Source organism: Gavialis gangeticus, unplaced genomic scaffold (assembly GCF_001723915.1).
Source record: "Gavialis gangeticus isolate Ggan-Ray unplaced genomic scaffold, GavGan_comp1, whole genome shotgun sequence".
In the NCBI taxonomy this organism is placed as follows: domain Eukaryota; kingdom Metazoa; phylum Chordata; order Crocodylia; family Gavialidae; genus Gavialis; species Gavialis gangeticus.
Window position 1 is genome coordinate 50,269,241 of NW_017728996.1, and position 21,999 is coordinate 50,291,239.

Here is a 21,999-nt window from a genome sequence, read left to right on the forward strand (position 1 = left end):
TTGTCTGTAAAGCCATTTAACTTAGGCTGAGCTGGGGTTGTGTTAGAAGAACATTAGCACAATGTCTTGGTCCTAAGTATGACCTTTCTCCCTTATGCTCCTCCAGGAGGGGAGTGGCTGAGAGTTTGCATATGAAGTAACCATCCTAAAACGTTGTCACTCCATCTCTATGACTTGTTCTAAACTGATAATAGTTGGATCCAGGCAAAAGTAAAATATGACTAATGCTCTCTAGATCAGACTTCTCATTTCGGATCCTATCAGCCTCAACACTTCAAGTTTAGTGCAGAGGAGTTTCTGAACCAGAGCTCTAAGCAAACAAGGTCTCCTGAGGCTTTGTGTGTTTGCTGAGGGAGAAAATGAAATCTTCTTGTTTCCCCTTTCTTTTCTAGGAAAGCCAGATTCTAAATGTAGATTTAAGAAACCACTTAGTTTGCCAGGCAGGTGTCTGCAGAAAAGGAAGCAGAGCACAACTTTAGGATTGTGGCCAATACAGTAGCTCACAAAGAACTTGATGTGACTTTTATCATCCTCATGGCATATTTGTCTTGTCACTGCAAGGGACATCCTTGTAACAAAATTAAGTTGGATATAGTTTCTTTGTGATACTGCTTGACTGAAGATGAAGGAGTTGGCTAAAGGACTCAGAAGCATTTCAATCCTGAGTTACTCTTCCTTTTCTGACATGGCATATTGCACAAAGACTTTCTGCAACAATATTTGATGGCACACTACTTTTTTATAAGTTGGCCCCTGATTGTTTCCACTGTAAGAAACTATCTCTGGTATCATTTTCAAGAAGAAAGAGTTATTCAGTAGAACCTATACAGGGTTAGGTTCCTTAGTACCTTGCAAAAATGAGGGTTTGCAAACCACCTGGGGGTCCCTATAGCCACAGCAACCAGCTATGTGGAACTGAGTATTTCTGCTGTTTTCTGTGGCTTTTACTTCAGAGTATGCTGCTTTTCTAAACAACTATGTCCATTGATGAACTGCAACTGAGTGGAGAATGGTGCCCATTGAATTAAAAGCCACAGAAAACAGCAGCATGGCTTATCCTTCACTCGGCAACCTGCTGTGAATTAAACAAGTGGATAAGAATGGTCCAGGTTCTACTGTATTCCTTGCATGTAAGGAAGGAGCAGTGTCCTATGGCTGGATCATGGACTTGACTGGTAAGACTCTTGATTCTGCCACTGACTGAGATAGTGATCCTGGGTCTTGTGCAGTATTTCATTTGATGGCATTGAAAGAGCATCAGTAACAGGAAGATTTTTTAGTGGCTAGTATAAACCTGGCTTCTTATCCCAGCTCTGTCACTGTCTTATTTTAATCAATTGACTTCCTTTTGATCAGTGTCCACATATGAATAATTCCCTTCATTATGCTTATATCTAGAAGGCTAATTCATTTAAATTATCAGCCCTCTTGGAGCAAGATCCATCTTTTTGTTCCATGTTTACACAGTACATGGTACAATGAATTTCTGACTGATGACTAGGACACATAGGGAAAACAATAATACCAAAAAAAAAAAAAAAAAAGTTTCACAAAGAGTTTTGAGATCTGTAAGTGAAGGACAAAAGAAAGTAGTACTCTAATGACAACATGCATACTTTCAGGAAATAGCCCAGTGATCTGGACAGACTATAGCCTTTGGTGGATAGTTTGCAAAGGCAATGTTAAACCAGCTGAACCTAATAGTAGGCTTTAGAAATGTCTCAGGTCCCGAACAGCCACCCTTTCTTAAAGCCAACCTTTTGTCAGATGTTTCGTCATAGCCACTATGATGGGAAGGCTGAAACCATCAGCTAACCCACTGGGCCAGGAGTCACATAGTTCTCTTTCAGGCACTCAAAACTAGGGATTTCTTTCCCCTCCTTCAGAGGCCAGAGCATATCCAAGGCTGAAGGCCTTTTCATTTTCTCTTTAGTTAATATTTGATGAAAGAGAGGGGTCTCTTGGTAATGGGTTCATTTTATTGTGTCTTGCACTTTTTATTGGAGCCAATGAAAAGTGCAAGGTCCAAGACTTTTTTAAATTGTGGCAATAAAAGCCCTGCATTTGTTTTAATAGCCGTCCAATTTTTCTAATCTCCTAAAGGCCATTTTAGCAACGGCTCAATAGAACATTGTCAGGAGCTGTCCATGGTGCTGCAATTGATTGCTCACAAGGGAAATAATACCTAGCTGTGTCCTTCTCACAACATGCTGCATGTCCAACGAAGTTTATGCTGAAGTCAGAGGTTATGCTAAGAACTAATAAAGTCCTGATTTATTTGGCAGATTGTGCAGTTGTGTACCTTAGATTACCTTTCACATTAGGCCTACTTCAGTAGCTCTCAATGCTTTTGAATTTTCCAGTAAATGCCTCTCTACAAGCTATAGCATGCAAATATTCATCTCCTTACTGAGCCTGATAATAGAGTGGGTGTATTGCAGACTTCACCAAACAACTAATAATTTAAACTAATTCTCATTGATTTAGTGAATTATCTTTTGTAAACTCAAGAAAGGGCATAAATCATAATGTTCTATATTATAATAGGGTAAATGCATCAATGTCCTGAACATGTTGTTTGCAAACTATTCGATACTATAGTTGGAGTAAAAATATCCCCGATAAATGTGCATGTTTATGTTGTGGGATTATATTTTTTTATGGTGACAGCAACATGAGAACATTTCCTGATGCTGTTGAAATGATAGCACATAACTGGAAACCAAGCAGAGAACCAGGATTTAAGATCTTCTGGCTTCTTATCTCAGTTCTGGGAAAGTAACTTTTAACTTTTCTGTATCAGATGGTCAGTCTGTAAAGTGGGGGTGATGATATCTTTTTGCATAGGACTACTGAGGATTGTTTAATGTTTATATAGTGTTTTGAAAATTGCAAAGTGATGAGTATTATTTATTAGTAAAGGTGTAGATTTCGGTTAAAATTGCTGACAGAGTAGCAGCTTGCTATTGTATTTCTACTTCCAATTCCGCTTCATACTGCTGCATTGCAAACATTTATCCGTTCTTTCCTTCTACGTGAAATAATACAGCTCCTACTTTTTAAATGTAAAATAATAATGATGCTGTGAGCATATTTGATCTACTGTGAAAATAGTACAGAATCCTGGATTTCTTGAATAAAGAAGTGATTTAATATATGATGAAGATAATCTAATGAGCTGGGACTGGAAAATAATCCAAGCCCAAATGAACTTGATGATTTAATTCACTAGGAATTTTTGAGGCACAGACACTAGTTGTAGTGAGTCTGAGATAGTATAGTAGCTCAGAAACACAAAGCATTAATTGCCAGTGCCAGTATCTTGTCTAGTGCTGCTCCTTTTTTTTAGTGACAGTCTGCCTACCTCTGGCTCTGATCCTGGATACAGCTACAGAGATGCATAAGTTCTCTACTAGAAGTCGTCCCATCAGTACCAGTGCAACTGCTCATGCTAGTAAAGCTAGGCACATGCAGGATTGGGTTCCTTCTTTGGAACATTCCCTCTGTTCCATGCCCTAATGCACCACGAATTACACACTTCCCATTGATCTGCTTCTTCAGGGCAACTAGGGCTTGGAGTAACCCAGGTTTTGCAAGAGATGAAATTTGCTCAGCTGAATGAGAAGCACCCAGTGCTAACTAGTATGGCCAAGGTCTAAGTCTGGTAAACTGTCAGTGGAAGAGGTGACATAGGAGTGCTGTTTCTGCATGCCACTGTGACGCACAGCTCATTATCAGCATTCTGGGGTGGTAATTTAAGGCTGGAAGAATATATATGTTGTTTCTACAGATCAGTACATAATGAATTAAAGCAATCTATCTTATTTATTAACAGGTCCTCTAATCATTTTCCATTATGTAGCATTTAGGGTCTCTTTCCTCCTCTCCCAATCTCTCTCTCTCTCTCCCTTTCTCAGAAAAGGTCATCTGACACTTAAATTCTCTTTGTTGATGTTCATTTCAAAGAGATTTTCAAGTAAATGGGCATTTGAATAGATCATTGTGAGTAAATGAATTATTTCAGCAGGTGAATTCATACCTTGGGTATTTGGTTAAGTGGCCTTTAGTGTATTTAATAGCAGTGAATTACCACACTCCTGCTATTATCACCATGAATAATGCAAGGTTATAACTTTCCAGTAGAAATGCACCTACTCTTGGGTGGGAAAAGTACTGCATCCAAGAAGAGGAAATGGCCTACTCTTCTTCACTTCTCTCTCCCCAGGTTCATCTTCCAAGTGAGCAGCTGTTCTGAAGTGAATTTGCTTTTCCTCCCCTTTCCCCCTTACCATCACCACTCTAGCCACACTGACATCTGCTAATGCACTTTAAAAAAGATGATTTCTATTTCTAGCCTGACTAGCTGTCTTGGGAATTAAAGCGCAAACTCTTTCCTATCAAGAAAGTTATTGGTGAGTGTAATAGTGTATAATTCAACATGCATTTTTCCATGATGGGGGAGCTACTACCACTCTGGAGAGAAGAGAAAGCTCAAAGGCAGAAATTTAGCAAACCTCACTGTGCAAAACATGAACATCTCAATGGTGCTGGAGATTCAATAGGTGGTTCTCTTATGTCTGAGTCAGTACCGAATGGGGGCTCCAGCATGCTTGCTGAAATTGGTTCTTAAAGAGTCCCACAGCATTTTCTGTAAAAGTTAGCCCTACAGTCTTAGCTCCCTTCCAGGGCTGATGATGATATTCTGGCTCCCTGCTATTTTCAGTTGGATGAGTTTTCTTTCTGCAACCTTTCTGTGTGCTGTGAGACAGCTACTCAGTTCAAGCCAGAGCTGGCTGCCTGGCAGTAGAGGTTAAAAATGTCCAAAAACCTTTTATGTAATTTAGAATGAAGGTCTTGCAAGTCTCTGTTGACAATGCAAATACTGAAAAGCCAGGGGAATTTGAGGAAATGGTCTCCAAGCTGCCCCAACTTCATAGTCAGCAAGGCCCCCTTTACATGTGCAGGTAAAGGCACCATGGGATTTAAAGCACATTTCACACAATAATGCCTCCTGCCATGTCACACATGTGACACAGCTGTAACCAATAGTCTTGTCAGGTGCGGGAACTGTTATCCCTGGCTGCATGTGGAGCACAGCCAGGGCCAAGAGACCCCTCAGCTGTGGGACTCTCAGCCGCAGTAGCCATGGGGTGCTGCTGTGATCTCCCGGCCCCAGGGATGTGTGAAACACCCCATGGCTGAGAGATCACAGTAGCTGCACTCTCCCAGTTACTCTGTGGAGTATCCCTGCAGCTGGGAGCCCACAGTGTCTGGGATCTTCCAGCCTTGGGGGTGCATTGTGATTTCCAGCAGCTGGGAGATTGTAGCAGCTGTGGTCTCCCAGTCACAGACTGTGTATATGTGCAAATTAAAACTGGATAGAAACCAGCTACAAAAGTATTACACTTTTTCAAGCAATAACTTTATAGCTGGTTGACCCTTTTTAAGGGACCATAATTCATTTGCATGTGTAGCCAGTCTAAATTTATTATACTATTAATAAGGCAATGGCATAATAACTATTAATGTATAGAAACAGCCCAAGACTTCACTCTCTCTCTTACCCACCATTTTAAAGATTTGAAAACTGTGATAGTGTCCCTCCTTAATCTCCTTTTCTCCAGACAAAGTATACCTAGTTCTTTCAACCTTCTCTGGTACAACTTGCCTTCCAGTCCTTTTATCATCTCTGTCACTTGCCTCTGGATCCTCTCCATTTTCTCTACAAATAAGTATTTTGGAGAGAATTGGCTGGTTTCTACAGCACTAGTTTTCCTTGCTGTTGTGAGTTGCTCAGTCCTAGAGAATCAGCTATAAGAAATCAATACATTTTTGCTGTTAATGTTTCATGTAAATGCTTAGAAACAGGAAGAAAAGGAACAGTTGACCAGGAAGAGAGAAAATCAGAGGAGAGATTTCATTAGACCTTCTTGTGGTACATTCTGCCCTTAACGTTGCCAGGTCTCAGTTTCCCCAACTGTAAAATGGGGCTAATAATCCTTCTCGTCCTCTCAGGGAAATTGTATGGCTAAACTTGTTACAGAATAGAAAGTCCTATGTGATGCTTTCATGGAAGGAGCTACAGAAATGCAGAGCATAGTTAATAATACTTGATACTAGTTTTTCTCACATACATCACCTACATGTTTATTCCTTTCAGTCAGTAACTTGGAGAGAGAAAAAGAAATTATGTGATGATGATAACATTCATGAGGATGTTTTACTCCAAGTATGCTGTGGCCACTGAGTAGCCGCTTGCTCTGAGTTAAGCTATCCTTAACTAAACAGATTGCATTAGATCAAGGGTATCAAAGATATGGCCCATGGAGCTACATCATCCAGCCCCCAGGGCTGTCTCTGGGTCCATACTTGATCTACACACTGCACACAGCATGCATCAAATCAGCCACACATGGTGCCCACTCCAGCTGCACTGTGATCTGCATTGCACACAGTCTTGCTTGGGCTAGTCTGGGACTGTTGTGGACTCAGCGCTCACTGTGGTCAGTCCAAGACAAGTACCACATGTGGCACCTGTCCCAGCTGGTCCAGAGCCCATGCTGCCAGCACCCCCGACTCCCCACCAGCCACTCTGGGCCAGGCATGGCATGCGGCATGGATGGCCAGAGTGTGGCATGCATCCTGGATCAGTTCCACGTGGGCACCATGGGCAGCACGGTCCTGGACTGGCCAGACCATGTGCTTCATGCACGGGATCAGGCAAGTGCAGGGGGAAAGCGAAGGGAAACATGGGCCCAGTCCAGTCCATGGGGCAGCCACATGTCATTCAGCCTGCAAGGCCAAATGAGTTTGGCACCCCTACACTAGATAGCTAAAATGTGACATGGGATATACATGGACCATGGTATTTCTGACTTGATAGCTAGATTCTACCAAGCTCCTCATCTTGCCCTGTAGGATGTTTTCAGTCTCTGTTACCTTCTGCCTAGAGGCCAGAGTTATATTGACCTTGTAGGTTTTGGCACCTTTTAAATTAAGAGTTGGTGCATTGGATAGAAATCGTCATCTGTAGTCCATTAGGTGTGTTTGCTAAATGCTAGGACCAAGGGAATCCACGGCATTCATCTGAGTCACTACCACCATGTTGGAATAGAATTCAAATTTAAATAATGCCTAGAAATAAATTTTATGACCTTGTCTCCATGGGCCAGATTCTACTCCAGCTATTAGGTACCAAAGTGGACATAGGTAGGGCCTGAATGTGAATAAGATCTACTGTACCCTGAATCACACTTAGGCACTTAAGTCCACCTAGGCACCTATTAGGTGGAGTAGGATCTGTACATACTTTTTCATATTGCAAAACTTGATTGGGAATGTTTGCTAGTGACTCAGCATTAGAACATCAATGGACACAGCTGGAAGAGAGGTACATGGGCAGAGCATGGGCAGGACTGGAACAGCAGGGGATATTGTAGGTCAGCATTCAGGGCAGCTGACCAAGCTCTGCCTGTCTGCATTACTGGGGATGGGAATAAGGAAGAGGTCTATTAGTCTCTTAATGTCGTGAAGCATTTGCTTGACCTGCACCCTGGTAGTTTTCCTTCTGTCCATACTATGACTTGTTCTAGCTAGTGCCGTTAGTGCCTTTCTCACTGCTGATCACTAAAATCACCTGCTGATGTACAAAGGGGGGAAAAAACAGCAAGACCAAGAGGTCTCTGGAGAGAGCAAATCTCACCTTTGCATATATGCAAGTCTGACTTCTATTTCAGCTCTCCTCTGCCTCTTCCCCTGAAACTGGAGCAAGAATAATCCTTTCCTGGTGTGTGCATCTCCCTCTGCATCCCAACAGTTGGACTAAAGATGGCTGAAAGGTTATTTCTCTTGGGCAAGATATACTTGTTTCTTTCAGACTTCCATGCCATTGTGTGATTATCTAAATTAACTGACTCAGGAAGCTGCACTGTGCATTTCAAGGCCCTTAATAAACAAGATCACAGCACATGGATTTGTACAGTATTAGTACATATTGCTATATGGCATGGCTATGGTCTTAGAGACACAGACTTATCTTATCTCAGAGCTTCCAGCATCAGTGCTTGCAGGCTAGGTATATAATTACACTGTGTATATGACAGACATGGGCTTTGCATTGCAAGTGCAAGATAAAGCTAGTTGCCAGGATTTTCAGAAGTATTTGTTATTGGCAAAACTGTGATCCCACTGAAGTCTGCTGCCATTGGCTCCATATGAGCACAGTTTGGCCAGTACTGGATATTTTTAAACCTCTAGTGCATGCATGTGCATGCGTGTGCGTGTGCGTGATATTTAGAACATTACATGGCATGTAGCCATACGTAAGTATATATTTTTAGCAGTGCAGTGTATGCTGTTCTATAGAAGGTGACTACTGATGCTTATCCAGAAAATAATTTTTTTTTTCAGTATTGAGAAGTTAACCAACTAAAGTGGAGGGGCCAGATCCTCATTTGACATGAATTCCTATCATGCTGTTGAACTCATTAGAGCTATGTTGTTTTATACCATGTGAAATACAGACTTAAGCTGTGAAATTGCGACCCTACAGGTAGGGAGCTAACATGCACTCTGTTTATGTTCTGTCAATTGCTGTAAAACCCAGAGTCACTCCATTGACTTTGTGGGTATTGAAGAGAGCCCCTACAGTATATAGGAATAGAGTTTGCCCCTTGGATTTGAGTCCTTTGAGACAGAGTACAAAGACAGAGACAAGTTCACTATGTGGCAGAGAACATATGTGGTGCTCAGGAAATGAATAACAATAAGCCTCATTAATTTTTATGATTTCCTGGGAGAACCAATGGCAGTTTTCTGACTTTGGTGACTGTGAGAGTAAGTAAACAAACCCAATAAACAGTTTGTTCTGCTTATTGTGTTCATTTACTTTGAAGAGTGCATCTTAATTATTTATGGCACTTCCCAGCATAACGGTCAATACTCTGTAGTATACTGTGTAGAAGCAATGAAATCTTGTTCATATATGACCATGTTACATTGGTGCATCCTCTATTTAAGGCTGGAGTGAGACTGCCAGGCTGTTTGAGGGAATCCTCAGCAAAGTGTGAGAACTGGCTAGTTTTTCTGTTTTTATTCCCTACTCAGGATTAGCTGCAGTATTGTGTGGTCATGTATCTTTTGTACTAACACTTGGAAAAATCACATAGTCGTTTTTTAAAACCTGGGCTTTTTCTCACACTCTGGACACTTCCAAAATAAATAAATAAATGAACATCATTGTGAGGGTAGCCTTCCAATAACACTGATAGACCAATAACAAGATCAGTCTCTTGGAGACTGTGTTTAAGGACACAGTAGTGAAATGTTGCCCTTGGTTACTTTGACAGCGTGATACATATCTTCAGGCATGTGACTCCCAGCTTTATTGATCATTTTTGCACCTCATGGGAATGCACAGTGCGCTGACTTAAACTCCCAAAGCCTGACCTCAGCATGCAATAGGCTCCATGTGAAATCTAAGCTGAATGCCCTGGGGATCTATGTTGGGTCCAACCTTAACCCAGTATTTTGCCTCCAGCAATGATCAATCCGAGCTGCTCCAGAGAAAAGTGCCAAGGTGTGAGAGAACCTGCTCACAGGTTAGCCCCCAGACACTGAAGGTGTATACCATAAACAAAGAGTCTTTTATCTTTCCCAATGGATTTTTTAATACATGCTGTTGTAGAGTTGATTATTCTTGTCATCCATGTAAAAAGTTTAATTTCCTCCTGGATAACCCCGAACTCCTGACCAGAACTTTGAATGGACATCTCCTTCAGACGCAATACACTGCCACCTCCCTTTGTACCTTTCCTCCCAAGAAATTAGTACCTCTTTTTCAACATAGAGGCTAAATGCCATTGGTGCCTGAGAAACAGGTCAGACAGATAGGAAGAACAAGGGGCACTAATAACAGTAGAGTTGTATAAAGTAGTTCATCTGATCCGTTTCCCTGGGGCCCCCTTTGCCTCATCTCCTACTTTTCTGTCTTACTGCCCAGGTTTTATTGGGACTTGACCATGCTGCTTCTAATGGTGGGGAACCTGATCATCATCCCTGTGGGCATCACCTTCTTCAAGGATGAGAACACCACCCCATGGATTGTCTTCAATGTGGTCTCGGACACCTTCTTCCTCATCGACCTGGTCCTCAACTTCCGGACCGGCATCGTGGTAGAGGACAATACAGAGATCATTCTGGACCCACAGAGGATTAAGATGAAGTACCTGAAGAGCTGGTTTGTGGTGGATTTTATCTCCTCCATCCCAGTGGACTACATCTTCCTGATAGTGGAGACCCGGATTGACTCGGAGGTTTACAAGACGGCTCGGGCGCTGCGCATTGTGCGCTTCACCAAAATCCTCAGCCTCCTGCGCCTGCTGCGCCTCTCCAGGCTCATCCGCTACATCCACCAGTGGGAGGAGGTGAGCAGAGGCTGTGGTTCAGGTGGGCGCTGGGGCCCGGGCTCTTCCCCAGTTTCACTGTAAGAGGCTGCATTGGTTTTGAAGTAGTTGTTCTCAACTTTTACACTAATAAAAAAGGAGAAAAGAATTAGGCTTTGGAGGGTTTGAGGGGGCGGATGGGATGGAGCCTTCAGCTTTTGATAGATTGCCTGGTGGGCATTCAGTTGGGCAAAATTTAGGTTTCATTGCTTTTGGCTGTTCAGTCCCTTTAAGGGTCATTTATATAATGGCTGAGGAGGATGCACTGCCTGAAAGAAAACACAAAGGTCCCCAGGGACACTATGGGGTTGTAGAGTGCCCCTGAATGTCGGGGAGTAATCTGAATGCTTGCTGGTGCCTTTCCATGGCTAACAGGTAAATAACCTCAAGGTGCCTGAGCGTACCCTGAGCTGATGCTGGAAAGGCATTGGCACAAACCTGGAGCGCTTGTTTATCCAAGCCCTGTTTTTTATTATGTGTGTATCTCCTGGGTAAACTGCTCAGGGATGGATTTATAACCTTCCCACTTTTCTAAATTCTCCATGTTCAGGAGAAGGTAAAGGGAAAACAGAAGATGAGATATTTGCTTATGGAGATTGCTTGACAATGGACAAAAACATAATTTGGCACCCACTAAGAGCCCCAGCCCAGTCCCTGACCCTGCACTGACCACAAGTAAATTTTAGGGTATGGCCACCAAGATACAACTTGTACTGGTTGGAGCTCCTGGCTTGGAAATGGTCTAAGAACTAATACACCTCCCCAGTTCCCCGCTCCCTCCACAGCAGCAAAGGCATTGCCTGCAGCTTTACCCATGTCCTGGCTGCACGTTTCCTTGTGGTAGGAAAGGCGATCAGGGGCATGCAGTTTATCTGCTCCCACTCCTGTTCCTGTCTGCTACAGCCCAGCACCGATTTATATGGTTGTCTCATTTCTTCTCCCAGTGGCATGGGCTAAGAAGGGAGAGCCGGTAGCATCCTTAGGGTTAAGGTGCATGACATTATTAATAATATCGCAGCGGTGTTCAGAGATTCCAGTCAGGACCAGGACTCGATTGCACTAGGCACTGTACAGGCACACGGCGCTGAAAGAGTGAGAGTTCTTGTCCCAAAGGACTGAGAAATAGAGGCAGGCCATATCTATAATGCATCCCTGCTGGGCCTGGGACTGTCACAGGAAATAAACCATGATAACTCACTCCTGTGTTAGGTGTATCAATGCTCAGCTACTGAGCAGCAGAAATGGCTTAGAGCAGCCACCTCAGCAAAATCTGTGGGCTCTCCAAAAGACAGATGGTCAGAAAGTGGGGAAGGGAAGCATTGGCTTAACAGACAGGAAGTGGCTTTCCCAGAGTGATACACTAAAGCCCCTGGCAGACATTACACGGAAGATGCAATTAATCTGTTAATTGAGTCTTAAATAGCAACCCAGCCACATGCTCAGGGAATTAATGGTGCCACAAAATGGGAAACTAGCCACAAAAATATTTCCCAAAAAATGTGTGATATTTTTATGACTGGTTTCCATCATGCCTTAATTGAACATGCGGCAGGGTTAGGATTGCACAGTGGTCTCCAACAAGCCCTAATATGGTCCCCGCTGCCCAACAATCAGCTGATTGTCAGATGGACCTGAGACTGCACTAGGGTTCAAACTAGTCCCCATATAGTCCCTCCTGGCTAACGATCAACTGATATGGGGCTGGCTCTGGCCCCCAGTGTGGTCCCTGGAGCTGGCCAACAATCAGGTGACTTCAAGCCCCAGTGCAATCCCTATCTATGGGAGGATCAACTGATCATCAGCTAGGTCTAGGTGCGGTCCCAGAGCCAACCAAGACTCAGCTGATTGCCAGCACCCAGCTTTCAACTTGCTGGTGCAGGGGGAGCCCAAGATGATGATTCTAGGCTCCCCCTGTGCTGGAAAGTAAGGTGCAATTGGGATCTGATCCCTGCTTCTAAAATCACACATGCTTCCATGCACGTGTGGCATGGAAGGAAGGATGATTTGTTGGGATTGGGAATCATATCATATTGCACCTTTAAATGAATGACTGCCAGCAGCCGAAATCAGGGGCAGACCTGGTAACAAAATCTTTCCAGGGTCCCACTCCAGTGCCTTTACCTTTGGTGAATATGAAGGGTGCGGGGGAAAAGAGCCCCACGGTGCTATAGAAAGCAGCACTGGGGATTTAGGATGTATTAGTACTGAAAAAACTCTGGTGTTAAGGAGGCACCCAGCTTTCAGCTGGTTTGCTCAGGGATTAGTAGCAATCTAGCTACAGCAGCACAAAGCTCAGCTTGGGCTGATTTCCCTGCTTCTCAATTTCCTTTCTGTAGCAGGTCTCTTCTTTCTGAAGAGGACTTAAATTTTTTATCTGCTTGCTTTACTGTATTTGTCTAAAAAAGATAATAAACCTCAGTGAAAAGTTAGGCAGGCCCCTTGTCTTCCTTCTCCCTCTCCCACCCAGTTTCACAGTGGGCTGCCAGTCCTAGTTTCAGTCTTGTAATCAGGGTACGCATGTTGTACTGCACCTTTCTTGCCAGTGACATTAAGTCCAGGTGTGGTTACCATGGGCATGACACCACCAGATGCTCTGTGGAGCCCCCTGTAGAGCAAGCTCCCCGGAGTGATGTTCTGCTGCAAGGGGAAGGCACAGATGGTGTTGTATTGCAATTTAAGACTGCAATGCAGACTCTGTTATGCATTGCAGAGCCGGCAGTGCAAACACAACCTTCTCCTTTCAAACAGGACTTGACCCCGACAGCTCTCTCTCAGGGGTGGGCCAGAGCTAGGAAAACTTCCCCCATTTAGGGGCATGGGGAGATTCCTATTTTTGGTTTTGTTCTTTTTTTAAATGTTGTTGATGTGCTGTAAAGCAGAGAGGGGACTGGGAATGAGGGAATTTCTCCCCCTTGTGCTGAGATGATCTGCTATGCTCTTGGGAGTCACACAGGCAGTTCTCTTTCCCTCAAGTACCTATAGATGATCTATGTCTAGAAGTTCACATTCAGCTCTCCTAGCCGTGCAGATTTGCAGTGATATACTGGAAACTTAATCACTGCAGAAGGGGATTTTCTGTGTGTGCAATGTGCAGTGTGTGTGCGTGTGTGTACAGGCTGGGTAGGGAGACTCATACAGTCACCCTCCCTCCCTAGCTCTCCACCCCCACACTCATCCTCCTGTCTGTCGCTCTAGCCAGCCAGCGCTCTGTACACACAGACAGTACGTGCAGACTAGTTAATTGTGTGTGGGGGAGCTAATTAGGGAGTGACTGTGGAGAGGATAATTAGAGGCAGGGTTAATGCACTGGTAGGGGCTAGTTGGAGGGGACTGGGCCTGTGAAGGGGATGGTAAGGGAGGGTTAGCTCTGTTTTGGGCCTGAAACCTAATGTCGTGAGAGAGCATCATGACTCACCTGCACCGAGCTTATGCATTGACTTCAGATGGAGAAATCACTGCAGCAAGGAGAAAGTCACCTGCTCACAACTAATTCTGAGACAGCTTCCTTCAGAGGGTGGGAGGCAGGGTTTAGCTGTCCAAGCACAGCTTTCCTGGTTACTGCCTAAGCACAGAGAAGTCCTAACACACATGCACACACACACATGCATGCATACACCCTCAGGTAAGAGCAGGGCAAATGTCTCAAAAATACTCTGCATGTGGTAGGTTGAATAAAGAATAAAATTGCTTCTGAATGTCACAGAAAATTAGGGTTGGAAGGGACCTCAGGAGGTCATCTAGTCCAATACGCAGCTTAAAACAGGACCATCCCCAATTAGATCATCCCAGCCAAGGCTTTGTCTATGGGTTTTAAAAGCCTCCAAGGATAGAGAGTCCTCAACCTCTCTGGGTAACCTGTTCCAGTGCGTTACTACCCTCCTAGTGAGAGAGTTTTTCCTAATATTCAACCTAAACTTCCCTTGCTGCAACTTGAGACCATTGCTCCTTGTTTTGTCATGTGCCACACCCGAGAACAGTCCAGCTCCATCCTCTTTGGACCCTGCTTCAGGTAGTTGAAGGCTGCTATTCAATCCCCTCTCAATCTTCTCTTCTCCAGACTAAATAAGCCCATTTTCCCCCAGCCTCTCCTCATAAGCCATGTTCCCTAGCCCCCTCAACATTTTCACTGTCCTCCACTGAACTCTCTCCAATTTGTCCACATCCTTTCTATAGTGGGAGGCCCAACACTGGAGGTAGTACTCCACAGGTAGTCTCACCAGTCCCAAACAGAAGGGAATAATCACTCCACTGATCTGCTGGCAACACTCCTACTAACGCAGCCCAGTACGCCATTAGCCTTCTTTGCAACAAGGACACACTATTGGCTCATATTCAGCTTACTGTTCACTGTAACCCCCAGGTCCTCTTCTGCAGAGCTGCTGCTTAGCCAGTCGGTCCCCAGCCTGTACTGGTGCATGGGATTGTTCCATCCTCAGTGCAGGACTTTGCACTTGTCCTTATTGAACCTCGTGAGTTTTCTTTTTGTTCATTCCTCCTGTTTGTCAAGGTCTCTCTGAATCCTAACCCTACCTCTCCAGTGTATCTATTAGCCAATTTCTGCAATAATGGAGAACTACAATCCAGGTCTTCCTCTCCAACCTCAATATTTGCAATGGAAAACACCTATTAATGTGACTCCTTAACCATGATATAAGTACTTTTCACCAACTTCAGTTCCAGGCAATATTAGGAATCTAACCTCTGGCTGTTACCAACTGTTCCTCTTGGAAAGGGTAAAGGAGGCTTAAGAGAAACCAGTAAGCAGACAAATTCATATCGACTAAAGGAAAATCTCCAGGCTAGTAGTAAAACCCATTTGCAATAGGCAATAAAAATCAAAACTTTATTAATTCATCCATCCTCTACCTCTGGTTACATACACTAGATTTAACAAAAATGTATTGGACAGAGGCTTTAAAAATCAAGCATGAACTTGGCACTTGAAGCTTTACTTATTTTGATCATTTCCCCCTCCCAGCATGAGAGTTCACTTTATTACCTACATTTCAGTGAATTAAAATGTAGCCATTACATCCCTATAACAGGCACTGAGCATGCCTCAAGAAGGGAGAAGGCTGTGGAAGGAGCTGGGAGAGAAGCCCAGGACCAGAGCTGGGGCAGAGTCTCACCTTGGCTACTGACATGGAAGATGCTCCTGAGCAAGCAGCAGACAGAGTGAGACTCTGCAGTCCCCAGGGTTAAGAGAAGACAGCCTTAGAGCTGGGGGAAGGATTGGTGGTTTAGGGACTGAGACAAGGGGCAGTGGTGGCCTCAACAGACAGGAGCCAGACAGGCTCAGGCCCAGAAGCAAGACAGATTGAATGGTAACATCTGTGAGGCCTGGGGGTTGTGTAAGGGGTGGTTAGTGCCACATAAGAAGCCCTTAAGGCACTGAGTAGTGACACCTGACCAGCAGCATGGGATCAGGGATCCCTGGGGCAGCCTCCCTTTTCAAGGATCTGACAACAAGGCATTGCCATGGTGAGGTGAAGGACAGCGAGCCTGAGAAATGAGGGCAGAGCAGGGGCTGAGCAGCCACCAGGAGACATCACATCACCCCCGCCCCTGGGACCACCTCCTGTTACAATCCCTTCCCAAAATAATAATTTAGGGCAATGAATGCCCATTCAGACCATTTTTACCTCTTTTCAGGTAAGAGCATGGTAGTCAATGAAATCAGATTTACATATTTGCAGAGGGGAAAAAATGCTGTTTTAGCTTTGTTACTATATTCTTCACCACAGTACTTCTTAATGGAGGCATTACCCCATATTCTTTAAAGGTCTGTTACTGTATGTTCCTGGCTTTGGCCTGAAATATTTTGCATGCATTCAGCTGTACAATTATTTGTTGGGCTTGTGCTCCATTTGCACCCATTTCCTGTGAATATTCCAGCAAATTAATTCTCAGACCACGAGGAAGGCCAGTTTTAACTGACTAGTTATGTCTACCCTTCAGTGTGAGGCCAACCTGAGCTGCAATCACAATCGTTTTTAATTTAGCTAGCTCTGGTAGCGGTAGGAGTGACGCTGGGGCAGAGCAGGGCTCCATGCAAGCTAGCGGCACAAGTCTATACTCAAGATGTCTTGTCCAGTTGTGTTGAAAGCTGTTCTGTTGTGATCATATTGCTATTGGTACCTGAGCTACCTAGATTAAGGCTAGCATAGGGATGTCTACCTGTGCTGCATTCACACCCCCTTACTGCAGTATATATTTTGCTTACAAGAACATCTTCATGGAGGGCACGGCCCTGAACTAAATGCAAATGTGCACCCCAGAAACCTTATCCTAAATGCATCCCCATAGGATTCAGAAATGATGATACCACCTGACCTATGCATGCAATCAAACCCAGCCAGTGCGGTTCAGAATTTGAATATTAAAAGTAGCGAAGATTCTTTGCTCAGACAGAATCCAAAACTGGAATGAAGGAGAATTGACTGACTGAACCACTTGTTCTGAACAATTTGCTGAGCTCTGGAGCTCAGCACCCACTCCAGTGCTTGGACCAGTGCTCAGTAACATATATATAGATTTGTGGGCCATTTGAGGTCAACCCATTGTGTCCTTGGTGAAACTGCATGTATTTGGACAACACTGAAATTGCACCCTGAGGAACCAAAACAGCAAAACAGTAGAGCTAGTCATTTTTAAAGAATGTGGGGAGGATGGAGATTTTTTTCTCCCCAAAAAATAGATTTTTAACAACAATGGAAATTTCAGCAGAAACTGTTTTGTTTTTTGTTGAATATATTTATTTATTTATTTTAGCCCTAAAAACTGGAAAAAAATCATGCTTGGGATTATCAGATTTTAGTTTTTTTTCTCATGAAAGCCTAAACACTTTGGAAAGAAACTACTCAGTGAAAACATAAAGCAAAACCTTTTTTTCATCAATAGGTTGCACACTAATGAAAAATTAACCAACCTCCAAACTAGACCAAAAACCTTAAACAAACAAAAGCATTTCTACAAAACATTAACAAACCCTACTGAGTACCTGTAGTAGGTGAAATTTTAGACTGCAGGACATATTGGTAGGGTCTGTTACTTCATGTAGGGAATCTCAGGACCAGGAAGATGGCACCACATTTGAGGGTCTAGAGAGAAACACAGGAAACAAGATTACTGTATTTTCTCGCATACCATACCCCCCAAGTAAGACATGCACCTTGATTTTTGGGACGACAGAAAGAAGGAAAAAAAAGATTTTTTCCAAAGTTATGGCTGTATGGAGCAGGGACAGAGCCTAATCTTCAGCTCATTCACCCTCCCTTTCCAGCTCAGGAAAAAGCTACAGTTTTAATTTTTTCCACAGCTGAAACTATGTGCTGCTGAAGACTGGACACTGTGGGCAGATCTAGGAGTTTGAAAAGAGCAAAAAACAAACTTCAGGGTTGTGAAATATGGGTGGCAGGGCAGTGGCTAAAGCTGTGACTAACTCCAAGTCTGGGTCAGAGCTGGGGCTACAGCAGCTGCTTGACACCCCCACCTCACCCCATATTGTACTCAGTCCAAGGCTAATAGCTTTTCCCCCCATACTGAATGAGAAAAAATGTCTTGGATTCAAGTAAATACAGTAGTTCCCTGAGGTTCTTCTTATCTAACTCCGGCCACAATCGTTTGAAATTAGACTGGACAATACTTTAGGGAGAATCTTTAGGGATTTCTGAATGAAACTGGACTCAGTGGTGATACAGCTGTGAAGAATAGGGGCAGTGTCTCTCTTTCTACCTCCTAATTTCTTTAAATAACTTTATGAAGCTTTTGTTTTTAACAACATTGTAGGAGCTTGTGGCACATGTGCTATAGTCCTAGTAGTTTGTGTGCTCAGGGCACAGAATGACCAAGAGGCCTGGCATCAATTTCTCTCAGGATAGAGTCCCGATTTGCACTGAAATCAATAGTAAAACTTTCATAGACTTCATAGTCTTTGGGATGTCAGCACTGTGTGTATTTAGCTGCTGCTTCACTCATTCAGATGGAACCTTTTTGCAGCAACTCTCCTAGGTAAAAGAGTAGGAGTGACCCTTTCCCTCTCCTCTATCACATATCACAGTCTTCTTTGCTTGGTTGCAGGCAGTGATCAACATCTGTACCTAAGCAGAGACATTTTCAGAGGAATAAAGCTGATGAGGTTTGATGGTGGATTTTGCCCTCAGCAGGAAGTTATGTTGCTGTAGTGCAATTTAAGCTTTTCCACCTGGGCAATGAAAATACACTGTTTCAAAAATAATATTGTTTAAAAAAAAAAAAAGCTGGGGGGTATAATGAATTCTAAAGAGCAAGGCAAATATTTGAAAAGCTGCATAGCTACAAATGATGGAGATTGGGATAAAAAGGCAAAAATCAAGTTTTTTACAATCACCTTCTGTCAATGTGCTGGGATGATAAGGGAAATGGATGACTTAAGGGCCTGGGAACTGGGCACAGAGCCATTTATCTCTAGGTCACTAGTTCAGACCTGGTTTGGTCATGAGTGGGCCGTACAGCACTGCAGCTACAGCACCATGCTTTAGTACTTCTTTTTGGAAGTACCAAAGCATGGCACAGTACACGCCTGTACTGTGCCTTGCAGGCGGTGCACGCTTTGATTTCCATGCTACGTCACCATAGCAGCGTGCTATATGCGGGGAGCGCGATCACTGTGTCACCACAGCATGCTGTACAGCCACGTAGCACATCACTATGTGTAGACATGCCCAGTGGAAGTCATTTTCTGTCCTATGGCTGTTCAGTTATCTATTTCTGATCAGTCCTTAATAGGCAGGGGGCTGCATTACAAAATTACGGTGAAAGCTGACATTAAGCAATGCTTGAGTTGCTTTTACTGGCACCTATGGAGTCTGAACTCTTTTTAAGATCTAGAGGGTGGTCTCCAAGCACTTTGGTTGGGAGGAAGCAAGGAAGTCTGCCTTGTGTGAACACAGCCATAAGGGCTGGCGGTCTGGCACCTTTCATCAGCCCAGAATTTGCAGGGTTTTTAAAAGAGACAGGATGATAAATCTATCCAATGTCTAATCACTATGATATCTAGATGCTGTTGTAGCTTTTCTTGGGAAAGACACTGTTGTGCCTTTCCCAAGAACTCTCTTTTGCCCTCCTCCTCATGCACAGTCTCTTCTCTGGGTGCCTCTGGGCAGAGTGATAAGGCCTCTCTCCCCTTGGAGAACTCTGATCTATATATTTTCCTGCCAGCACCAGCTGCTCACAGCTTGAAGTCCATATCTCCTCAGCCACCTATTTTTTACAGCTGGTTATTTTTGGATGGAGTTTTTTTGATAGACTTTCTTTTTGCTGCATGCTTCCATGACACAATAACACAGGGTCTTAGATGAAAGCAGGCTGGAGTCTGGCCCAGGGGAACTTTACATTGCAAGCAGTCATTTTGTTAGCCATGGAATGTAAGTATGGAAGAGACCTAGCTGCAAATTGTTGCTGTTACAACTGCCAGATACTCTTGATGGACTGACCATCGGTGGCAATGAAGATGGGCCATGTTGCTCTTATCACACTGAGGTTTTCCATAGCATGAGCATCACATTGTTTCCTGACATGGCTGGACATCCCATTGCAGCGTATTGTATCTTGCAATCCAGATCGGGTACCGTAAATCTCTAGTGGGTGGAGGGTCTGGTGAGCCTCATGCTCAAGACAGCACTTAAGGGGTAGCAGATCACCCTATAAGTAACAGAGATAAACTAGTGATATCAAAAACTGAAAGGGAAAGTTCAGGTGGATATTACCATATTTACTGGCATATCACACGTGCCCTTTCCCCTAAAATCAGCCTTCCAAAATTGGCGGGTGTATTTTAAGTGGGGAAGTTGATTTTTCTTTGCTGGAAGAGAAGCATGGAAGAATAGAAGCATAGATACACTGTGCTCTAATGGCTGCCAAAATGGCTGCACTTCTCTCTAGCCCAGCAAGTGGAAATGGTGGAGTCCAGTGTTAACCCTCTCACAGCTACTGAGGAATCTGCAATGACAATTGGCTGAGAGCTGTAGCTTGTGCCTGCAGGAATAATTGAGCTGGCTTAGGCCCAGTGAACTGTTGCGTGCAGTCTGTAGTATCTTGATGTTGCCTGTGGTGTGGAAACAGCACATTATTATTTACAGGAATGAATATAAAGAACTATTAATAGTAAAAAAGTAACAGTTTTGCTGCTGCCCTTGCAAGGGGGTGGGCAAAATATGGCCCATGGACCAGATACACCCCACCAGATGATTGTATCCAGCCCTCAGCTGCCCCTGCGGTGCTCCACATGGATCTGAGCCCTTCCTGCTCCTGCCCAAAGAGCCCATACCATGCTCCCACCCCATGCCCACCAACAGCACTGCTTCGGCCCCAGCCAGCATGCGCAGCTTCCCAGAGGGCCTGCTGCCACTGCTGCAGAAGCCGCCTGGGTACAGGTCAACTCCCTCTGCCTCCAGCAACTCCACCTCCTCCTGCTGCTGCTGTGGTACTCCGGGCAGCAGGTAGCATGCAGAAGTGGCAGGAGCCATGGGGGCATGTGCCAGGCACCACATGCCCAGCCAGGTTGGGGAGAAGCTACAGATGGGTGGTTCCTGCCCTAGTGGATGCGGCTCTAGCTTCATCTGCCAGCTGCCTTCCATCCGCCTGGTACGATGAGCAGCCATCTGTGGGCGGCTGAGTGGATAGAAGGAGCTGGAGCCCCATGCCCTGGGGCAGGAGCCTCTGTGCGGGCAGAAGCGTGATGTGGGAGGCCCTGGGCAGGAGCAGGCAGGGCTTGGCCCCATGCAGGGCACTGCAGGGACCACCATGGGCTGGATCAGGGGGACAGACTGCACCTGCACCACCCCACCTGGGCAAGCTCTGTTGCACATGCCCTCTTCCCCCCACCCCAACCCCTGGCTCGCTCCTGGGACCCAGTGCAGTGCACAGGCAGCCCACCACACATGCATGGACACCCTGCAATCCACTGTATGCACACCCCTGCCCAGGCCATGCAGGTAGCGGATCGCAGTTCTGCCTTGGCTCTGAACCATGCTGTCACCACCACCCACCCAGCCGTGCACTCCATATGCTGTCACAGCCCTGCCACTGGTGGGCTCGCTGTGGAAATCGTCCGCAGTGATGGGGGCAGAGGCTGCTGGGAAATGGAGTCCACCATGGGTCCAATCTGGCTCATGGCCAGACTTGCCCACACCTGGTCTTGCCCGTCTGCTCAGGGTCAGACCGATTTGCCATATTTGGGGTCAAGAAGGAATTTTACCCCACAGTCAAATTGGTACGGACTGTGGGAGGGTTTGTCTTCCTCCGTCCTGGGGGTGGGGGGGAGAGGCTTTCTTCCTGGTATGTTTTGAGCATATTTTAACAATCGTTACAGCAGCAGGATGTTGGGTGCCATAGTCTCCCTGCTTTACCTGTGGCAGATTAGGGTGTTATGTCTTGTGGTTGTCAGAACTGACTGTAGTTTTGCTAAGAGGTTACTAATGGATTTGCATGGGATGGTTTGGAAAAGGATGATCCTGCCTCAGGCACAGGGGTGGACTAGAGCAGCAGTTTTCAACCCAACCCATGGGTTGTGACTCAA

General features: G+C 44.8%; 1 protein-coding gene across 2 annotated transcripts in view; it reads left to right on the forward strand.

Annotated features, from left to right (window-relative positions):
• Positions 1 to 21,999, forward strand: part of HCN4 (hyperpolarization activated cyclic nucleotide gated potassium channel 4) — a 200,207-nt gene that overhangs the window by 65,966 nt on the left and 112,242 nt on the right. For both annotated transcript variants that reach the window (XM_019504487.1, XM_019504486.1), the window contains exon 2: positions 10,001 to 10,424. In XM_019504487.1, the coding sequence (XP_019360032.1) occupies positions 10,020 to 10,424 (405 nt within the window). In that variant the 5' untranslated portion in view covers positions 10,001 to 10,019. The remainder of the gene's footprint in view (positions 1 to 10,000; positions 10,425 to 21,999) is intronic.